Source organism: Anopheles coluzzii, chromosome 2 (assembly GCF_943734685.1).
Source record: "Anopheles coluzzii chromosome 2, AcolN3, whole genome shotgun sequence".
Classification (NCBI taxonomy): domain Eukaryota; kingdom Metazoa; phylum Arthropoda; class Insecta; order Diptera; family Culicidae; genus Anopheles; species Anopheles coluzzii.
The window spans coordinates 27,403,128-27,412,060 of record NC_064670.1 but is presented as its reverse complement, the minus strand read 5'-3'; the positions used below and the strand labels follow the sequence as shown (position 1 = coordinate 27,412,060).

The 8,933-nt window shown below is 46.7% G+C and overlaps 4 protein-coding genes across 11 annotated transcripts in view; 1 reads left to right on the top strand and 3 right to left on the bottom strand.

Moving 5' to 3' along the window:
* The window catches only part of LOC120947564 (beta-1,3-glucan-binding protein-like), a 184,869-nt gene that overhangs the window by 19,393 nt on the left and 156,543 nt on the right, over nucleotides 1-8,933 (top strand). For 2 of the 3 annotated variants that reach the window (XM_049607910.1, XM_040362987.2), the window contains exons 2-3: nucleotides 69-223; nucleotides 300-1,167. In XM_049607910.1, the coding sequence (XP_049463867.1) occupies nucleotides 69-223; nucleotides 300-1,092 (948 nt within the window). In that variant the 3' untranslated portion in view covers nucleotides 1,093-1,167. Of the gene's footprint in view, nucleotides 1-68; nucleotides 224-299; nucleotides 1,168-8,933 lie in introns of those variants that run through there. The other variant, XM_049607909.1, reaches the window with a different exon arrangement.
* Nucleotides 1,144-2,579, bottom strand: LOC120947569 (uncharacterized). Its single transcript, XM_040362991.2, has 4 exons — nucleotides 2,422-2,579; nucleotides 2,246-2,357; nucleotides 1,915-1,974; nucleotides 1,144-1,834 (listed from the first exon to the last, which is right to left on the bottom strand). Exons 2-4 carry the CDS (start codon nucleotides 2,323-2,325, stop codon nucleotides 1,165-1,167), a joined length of 810 nt encoding a protein of 269 aa, XP_040218925.2. The 5' UTR covers nucleotides 2,326-2,357; nucleotides 2,422-2,579; the 3' UTR covers nucleotides 1,144-1,164.
* On the bottom strand, nucleotides 3,055-8,390 carry LOC120952799 (probable serine/threonine-protein kinase DDB_G0267686; the record flags this gene model as incomplete). Its single annotated transcript, XM_040372317.2, has 1 exon — nucleotides 3,055-8,390. A coding segment is annotated over one exon (2,199 nt), but the record flags the coding sequence as incomplete, so codon positions are not given.
* The window catches only part of LOC120948718 (protein slit), a 147,187-nt gene continuing 146,619 nt past the window's right edge, over nucleotides 8,366-8,933 (bottom strand). For 4 of the 6 annotated variants that reach the window (XM_040365361.2, XM_040365363.2, XM_040365365.2 and 1 more), the window contains 2 exons: nucleotides 8,574-8,716; nucleotides 8,366-8,480 (listed from right to left, as the gene is read on the bottom strand). In XM_040365361.2, coding sequence (XP_040221295.2) covers nucleotides 8,394-8,480; nucleotides 8,574-8,716 — 230 coding nt within the window. In that variant the 3' untranslated portion in view covers nucleotides 8,366-8,393. The remainder of the gene's footprint in view (nucleotides 8,481-8,573; nucleotides 8,717-8,933) is intronic. The other 2 variants (XM_040365362.2, XM_040365366.2) reach the window with 1 other exon arrangement.

The following is an 8,933-nucleotide window of genomic DNA, read 5'->3' as shown; positions in this document are numbered from 1 at the left end:
CTGTGAATGGTTAAAAGATTGGAAAAAAACGTTACATTGGTGGTGAAATGTTGCTTATTGTTGAATAGAACTGGGAGTTCCAGTACTACCTGAACAGTCGCCGGAATTCCTTCGTCAAGGATGGCATCTTCTTCATCCGGCCAACGCTGCTTGCCGACGAAACGGGAGAAGAGTTCCTTTCGAGTGGCAATCTGAACGTTCACGGTGGCACACCGTACGATTTGTAAGTGCAGAGGGGACACACGGGGACCGCTTTCGCTTCAGCTTAACGCGTCTCTCTCTCCCTATTTTGATTATAGCTGCACGAACCCCTCTAACTATGGCTGCGAGCGCCAGGGCAGTCCAACGAACTACCTCAACCCGATCAAGAGTGCCCGCGTGCGCACGGTGAACTCGTTCAACTTCCGGTACGGCAAGGTGGAAATCCGTGCCAAAATCCCGACCGGTGACTGGCTGTGGCCGGCGCTGTGGCTCATGCCGAAGATTAACCAGTACGGTACCTGGCCCAGCTCGGGTGAGATCGATCTGATGGAAAGCCGCGGCAATCTTGACTACAGCGTGAACGGTAATCAGCTCGGCGTGGAGCACGTCGGCACGACGCTACACTTTGGCCCGCAGTGGGACCTGAACGGGTACGAAATGGCAACGGCGGTGAAGAACTCCCCGAAGGGGCAAGGTTTCAACAAGGGCTTCCATCGCTACCAGCTCGAGTGGACACCCGAGTTCATGCGCTTCTCGGTGGACGATGAGCAGGTGATGCAGGTGGAGGGCAACTTCTGGGAGCTGGGTCGCTTCGACGAGCGTAGACCGGGCGTGCAGAACCCGTGGGTGACGGGCGGTAAGATGGCACCGTTCGATCAGGAGTTCTACATCATCATGAACCTGGCGGTCGGCGGAACGAACGGATTCTTCCCCGATGTGCCGCCGGCAGTGAACGCCAACGGCAACAAGCCGTGGTCGAACAACTCGCCCACCGCACTGCGCGACTTCTGGCTGGGCCGCTCGGACTGGCTGCCCACGTGGAAGCTGCAGGAGAACGACAGTGCTGAAGCTTCGTTCCAGGTGGACTATGTGCGCGTGTGGGCACTGTAGGTCGGCGAATCGTATCGGATGTGTACTTCTTAAGGGGGCAACGGGTAATGGTAGAATGGTAGTTTTTCTATTTTATTTTTTTGATTTCTTCTTCTTTTGTTTCGTCTTCTTGTGCTCGACACGATTGGGGTTGCCCTGCACGCGGTTCACCTTCAGGGGGACGTACGTACTCTTGACCGGTTTGAACTTTTTCGTGCGCGGCTGAACTGGCTGTTGATATTTGTCGCGAGACACACTCACATCACTCTTCGTATCGGAAAAGGAAATAAAATCTTCCGTGTCCTGAGCAAAACGCTTCATGGCTTGCTTATTCTCAACGGCCGGCCCGTAAACGTAAAACTTTGCCACCTCCTCATCGGTCATAGGCACATTGACGGCGCTGTTCTTCGCCGGCGGTGGTTTCGTTTTCTTCCGTCGTATTGTGGAACCATCGGCCTGCTTCTGCGTTATAAAGCCGTTGCGTAGCGACACATCCTTCATCCAGCTTAGCAACGCTTGAACCGCGTCGGATTGTTCGTTTTCTTTGAGCTTCGTTACAGCCATAAAGGTACTGTTGCGGCCGCAGTCCACCGGGAAGGAAGGCACTGCCAGCACCAGTACGGAAGGGTTACGCTTTCGTGCCATCTGGATGATTAGCTTGCCAAATACTTTCGGGTTAAAGGAGTCAAGTATGAAGCAGGCTAGCACTTGCCCACTTTGGAGCAATCGAATGACGCCGTTACATCCGCTGACGATGTGTTTACTACGCGGGGAAAGCAAAGAAACACATATTAGTCAGTTGGTTAATGGAAGGCAAAACGTAACGATAAGACGTTTTCGTACCGTTCCACTTCTTGCAGGAATCGTGAGCATCGTTTGATTTCACTCTCCGGTATGCGGGGCCTGTGTGGGGAAGAAAACATACGTAGTACGATGAAAGATAACGCACGCAAACGACAAGCTATCGCCTTTTTCAAATACGAAACCATACAATGGCACATTACATCGTTAATCATTGCGTCACGCTTATATTGTATTGTTCCCAACCAGGCCAATAAGCATTATCAAACCGATAACGATTTGTTTACGATATTCGTATCTGTTGTAATCTTACCCGTACGCATGCGGTACGGCATAGCACATAGGATTGTGGCAGTTGTAATTGCTTACTTACCAATCAATCGTCAAAGGTTGAGCTAAAACATTACGAAGATTTTTGGATGCCTTTTTCGCCTTTTCCTTGGTTTTGTTCATGGTTGTACACTGGCTGGCGGTGGGAGAGCAACCTGAAAAGGTTAAAGCAAGAAGATAAATAACCCTTATCCTTTAGTGCTAGTATTATTATCTCACCTGTTATATATGTACTTCGAGCTTATGTGGTGTTGAATATTGATTTAAATTCACATTTTTCGCTGGAGAAACCTTTAATAAGTGATTGTTTGCTAAGAGCCGCTCGATTCGCGAACCACGCGTGAAAACTGTATCGACAAGAACAACAACATTGCCATTTGTTTACATCCGGAGCTGTCACAGCTGTCAGTGCCGGCATTAATTCGAAAATCGGACAAGATGTTCGAAAATTCAAATACAAAAGACACTCGACATACGATACGGATGAGTTTCGTTGGAAAATTAATACAATCTCGGAAACTGTTTTAGTAAAAACACACAAAATCTGGTTTTCAGCATCTGTTGGGATATTTTCTCGGTCCAGAATACAGGCGAATTCCAAGCGATCATGTTTTTGAACGTTAAATTTAAAAATTAAAAAAAGGAACGGCAATTGTCACATAATTTAACAGATTTTTTGTTTTTATTTTGGGACGATATTGATCAAAAACTCTACCCGTTTGACGAGGGCAATAAAGGTAAAAAAGTCGAATAAACGTGTTGCCATCTTGTCTACTTGTAAGTCTACTATTCGGATGTATCAAAACTCAAAAAAAGAGAAAAAAAAAAACCAAACAAACCCACTTTGGTTAGTTCTTTTTGTAAAAAGACAATATATTTAGCTGCTATATCTATAATACACAAGTATATACTTTTTTCTGTTGATTTTTTTAAATTAAAAGTTTACTTACTTCATTATAACTTTGTAACAATGCAGGTTAACATAAATTTTAATTTCGTTTCAATATTTTCCCCTTTGCAAATAAAGCAGCACAACTCTCGCACTGAGCGCGTAAAGATTGAAACTTGCAATTTTGTCACTGTACGAGGACCGAATACCGATAGTATAATTGGTACAAAATGATACGAAAACATACGCGAAAACATAAACACATTGTGGCTTTTTTTTAGTATAAGTATAGAAAGATAAAAACAATAATATAATGCTTACATATTGAAGGTTTAAATCATCACACATTTTACAGCTATTTTGCGGTTTTGTTTGTTTGTTTGTTTGCAAAGTGAGGAAATGATAAATGCATCGCGAAATTGGGCAATAAAAGCACGAAACTACCGATATTATAATACCGATGGACACTAGCGAGAAAAAGGTGGAAAGAGAGAGTGGATACACATGGTGAGTACAACAGGATAGATAGAGATTATACACGTTGAAACGTTGACAATAATAGAAACAAAAATGGCCTGGATTGGCACTACAGTGCTCCTGCTGGTTGAAGGTTTGAAAGCATCAGCCAGTTCTTATGTTGTACTTCAAAGAAGGTTGAGCTTTTTTATATAACTGTATCTAAATACCTTGACATGTGTTGTTGAGGAAACAAAGTGCTTTGATAGTGCATAGTGTCAATGATAGTAAAAACAGAGAGTACTAATGAGAGGAAACTCGTTGAAAAAAAGGACAGCTACAAACAAAAGGAGCACACTGCAAATGGGAAAGAAATGGAGACCATATAATTGATCGATTAATAAATAATGTTCTGCTAAAAATAAAAATCTCCATCAACAGATAAGTAATGCTTTAGCTACAAATCTGCTTACACATTTGCTTCGTTACACTGTGTTTGGTTATTCGAGGGTTGCATCAATCCTTTAAATGATTTTTCGTTTTACAAAAGAGCAGAGCAAAACGTATCGCGCATCGCTTAACTTCTGTTGTTTGCACATGTTTTTTGTTGTTGCTGTTTTTTTTTTCTTGGTGTACACATACACATACACACGTTTAGCCTGTTGTTTGCGTTTGTTTGTTGTTCTATTCTAGTTTAAAGTGAAATATTGGCCGGTCCTGGTTGAGTTTGTTAGAAAAAATGTTAGCTTACTTTCGTTATCAGATAATGTTTCAGCAGCAGATTGCATTTTTAAATTCTTTTGCCGAGTTGCATTCTTTTCTTTTTTCAATTGTCTCTACCATGTTTTCATACCCTTATACGTGCTGGCCGCAAGTTATTCTGTCAAACGGATTTGTCCAGTAGGATTTGTTTTGTTTAATTTTGTTTTTCGTTTTGTTTTTGTTTTTCATACTAAAAAGGCATTTTCAACTTCGCTTCTTCGACTCTTTACCTTCCAACATTCTTCGTTCCATTATGCTTATTGGTAGCTGTTGCGATAGCCGTTAGTTGAGAGTTTTGTGATTTTGAAATCATCATTCCGCAGTTTCCACACAGTCACACAGACACACTGTTTCCTATAATTAAACTTATACACTTTAACAATGCACTCGACAATGCATCCGGCCCCAAGTGCATTAGGCGAAGTGTCTGAATGATTTCACAAGCAAAACGTGGCTTACCCCACGCTTGTACTGCCTCTTGGTTTGGATTGCAATTCTTTTGTCATGCTGTTTAAACGCTTCTCTTCTCTTCCTTTCCCTTTGCAAACGATTCACGTGTTTTCGATACTTTTAGCGTAGATGAAAATCGTTTTCTTTTACCATTGGTCGTATTATTTATTTTTGAAAATGTTTGTTTTTTAATTGCGCGACTACCCATTTTTGTTTGTTTGTTTGTTTGTTTCATTTCTTTTCGTTTTTTACGCTTTTCTTGGTTCGTTTTTGTTTCAGTTTCCTTTTTTACGAACCCTTTTACTTGTTTGCGGGAAGGAGAGAAGACGCTAGATTGCATTATATTTTCCTTAACTAGTCAGCCTAGTGATCTGAACGATCAGAATGAATGAATGTGTAATGTTAGCTTTGCACTGTGTTGCATTGATTGATGTGTGTGCCTGTGTGTGTGTGTGTGTTTAACCTTTCTTTTTACAATGGCCATCCGTTCGATTGCTCCTTTCATTAAAGGCCTTATACTCGATTTGCATTTTCACGATAGGATACAGAGTTTGAACAGATTCGCTACCAACGACACTCTTCAATACAAAAATGCGTACTATACTCTAGGCTCACAAAACATATGTTACAGTTTATATATGGCGTCGCTTTACACTGGCTGCTGCGGGCGTAGAAAGAAAACCACAGAAGAGAGAGAGAAGGGCCCCTGTCCCCGCCAATATCATCATCCTTTCAGTTCGTCGTTTGTTCTCGATCTAGCATTAACACCGAAACACGTACATGAGACATCATTGACGGCGAAGACGACACATACAGGTGGTTAATTCTGTTGGTTACTAGTTTTGCTGAGAATGGCACTACGCCTCAGGGCATCCGTTACGGACAGACCATTTAGCAGTAAGGACAAAAGGGGTCAGACACAGGGACAGTTTGCTTTCAGTTTCACATTCAAAGACACACTGAAGGATACTCTTACATTCTCTCTCTCTCTCTCTACATGGGATTATACTCACGCGTCCACAGCGTGAGTCACTGTGTCGCTGCTAACAGTAGTTTCAAATCCTAAGCTCGTAGTAGTTCGTAGGAAACTATGTTGAATGGCGTTCTTGGAAACGATCTTTTCAATCGGAGAAACATAGATATGAGTTGGTGTGGGTTTGCAAGCATAATATTGTTAAAAAAAAACCAGATGAACCCGAGACCGATGTGCAGTCCCAGGAACGCAACATTCAGAAATCGTCTATCGTTAAATACGCCATTACTAACAACGCCTTAGCGAGCGGCAAAACGGCAGTTGAGCGTGGTATTCGATCGTTCAGAAATGGAGCCAGAGCTACACCGGTTATCGTTGCACCAGCTTCCGATACAGCCGGTAGTAGTAGTTCTGATAGTTCTGATGCTCCAACGGCACCGATCGAATACCGCACAAATCCTACCAGTACAGCACCCGGATGTGATCGACGACGCGCGACTTGAAGTACGTGCCGACGATGCCGAAGAAGGTCGCCAGCACGGCGCAGGCCACGAGCGCCTGCATCGCACAGTGGACCGCCGGCTGGCCCGGTGCCACGTTGTACTGATGCCGGTGGCGCCGGTGCAGATCGCCATGGTGCGGCCGGATGTACTTCTCGTCGATCTCGTGCTCGAACGCGGGTATGATCGCCAGGTTGATCACCTCCGGCAGCGAGTTGTCGTCCCCGTCACCGATGAACGTGTCCTCCTCGCTTTCCTCCTTGATGATGCGCGGTGGCAGGGCGGGTGTCGTACGACGGTTGATGTAGAACCGCGACCGGCTGAACCCGTTCACGCTGTATCCGGCACGCCGGTGCTGATCGTCATCCGGCGATGGTCGACCGTGGTGCTGGTGGTGGTGATCCGAGTGGGTAGCCGAAGTACCGTTCGCCAGGCCCTGCTGCAGGTTGTGCAGCAGCGAGGACAGGAGATTGTTGTTGGTGCCGATGCGCATCTTGTTCGTGGATGTTTCGCTATTTGGTATTTTGATCGTGTTCGTTTCCATGTACTGGTTCTTGCGAATGCCCAGCACCTCCGAGAGCGGGCGATTGATGAGCAGCGAGTTTTCCTGCCGCTCGTACGGTTGGTACGCACTGGGTGTGGTCGGCAGTAGCGTACCTTCCATCCTGCCGCCTGGGACGTGATGGGGGCCGACGGTTGAGGAGATGCCGGCCGGAGCGACGTGGTGTACGTGGCCCGCACTCTTGCGGGGCATTGGCGTAGTAGTGGTGACCCAGGGGTATGCGGCTGCCGTCGGTGCCGGATCGAAGCGACTCGCCCCACCGCTGGCCGCACTGTTTTCCCGCGAGTCATCGCCCGTTTCCGGTGGATGCGAATCGACGATCACATTGTTGACGTTTCTATTAAAACTATCATAACTATTACCGTAATTATTATGACTATTATAAATATTATTATTGGTAATATTTTTAATACTGCTGTTAGTGTTGCTTGGGATGCCCGCCCCGCTAGCGGGCGAGCTGTTGCCGGCCGCCGCCGCCCCGACGTTACTATTGTTATTATTATTATTGTCGATCAACTGTAGTATGTCCTTGGCCGTGATCGGCTCGTACTTGTTCCGGAACGTGTCCCCGTTGTCGGACGCTCCCCGGTACAGCAACGCAACCTTACCGTCGGCCGTGATGACCGGCGTGATCTTGTTTTGTCGCTGCTCGCCAGTCGCCCCGCTCGGCCCCGCACCAGCACTGCCGCCCTCGGACGCCCCCTTTCTGGTCGCGTCATCCTCGGTTGCCTTCGGCTCCACCTTGTACACGATACCCACCTTCCCGTTGGGCGTGGAGATGATTTTGATGGAATCATTCTTGCGCAGCTTCCGGCTGCTGCTGATACCGGACAGTGTGTCCGCATCGTCGCCATCGGTAAAGTCGTCGAACTTCGACTTGAACCGATGGGGTGCCGATTTGCTCTTGATGTTACTCAGATAGTCCTGCATCACACTGTCGGTACCTCCGCTCGGCGTGGACCCATCGGGAGCACCAGCGGCGGACGGCTGTTTCGCCTGTTTTCTCCGCTGCTGCTGCTCCTCCTCATCATCTTCGGCACTGTAATCGTCGTAGTAGTCGTCATCGTCATCATCGACGAATCCGGCCTTCCGACGGCTTTCCTCCAACCGCTGCTTATGCCGACGTATGACCTCCTCCAGGTCGTAGTCTTCGTCGTCGAACAGATCGTCCTCCTCGGTGGCCTCCTCGAGCTCATCCTCACTGAACAGAGGCTTCTCCTTCAGCTCCTCCAGCTGGTGCATCACGCGATGGAAGTCGTCGCCGACCGCTGTGCCGGCAGCGGCGGCGGAACCACCGGCCAGTGTTTCGGCCGCGCGTGGCTCGACCGGCACCACGGCCAGTGGTGCCGCGGCCGGTGCATCGTTCTGCATCATTTCGTCGTCGTCGTAGTCGACCTCAAAGTTTATCCACTTATCGCTAGAGCTGCTATGTGCAGTAGTATTTAAATTAGCTTCACTTAAACTAGATACATGTAATCCTAGGGTGCCATTCGATTGGCCGCTGTGGTGCCTAATGCCACTGTCGGGTGATGTTGCTACATGCTGCACAGATATTATTGATGGTATTGGTGGTGGTTCATGGGTAGTCGCGTCTTGCAGTCAGTAGCATTTCTTCGTACAGTGGCACTTTCGCACAATATCCAGCTGCTTCACGTATTTGGTGTTGTTGCTGCACACCATGCGTACCTGTGGGGAAGGGGAGCATGTGCAAACGGTCAGTAGGGTGGCAAATTGTTTTCTCCCACCTTCCCCCCCCTGGGGAAACAGTGCCATGCTTACCTTTCTTCGGCGTACGACTTTGGCAGCGCAGCATTGATTGCCGCAACCTCCAACGCACTTGGCGTACTTGAGCGGCTGCCTCGAACGGCAATCGTTTTCTGTATAGTACTCTCGCACCTGCTCCTTGCGGCAAGTGGAGGCTGCTGTTGAGGTATGACAGATTAAATAGACATTTAAATAAATTTCATAATTGAAAGTGTTTGTAAGCGAAGCTAAAACTACATGCATGCTTTTTTATCGAAAACCTACTCTTCCGTTGAATCGGAATTTTGAATCATGTTCAAACTAATTTGTGTGAATTCTGTTGTCTCTCATGCATTTCTTGTTGCACAAAATCAAAGTTTTCATACAAAACCAAAT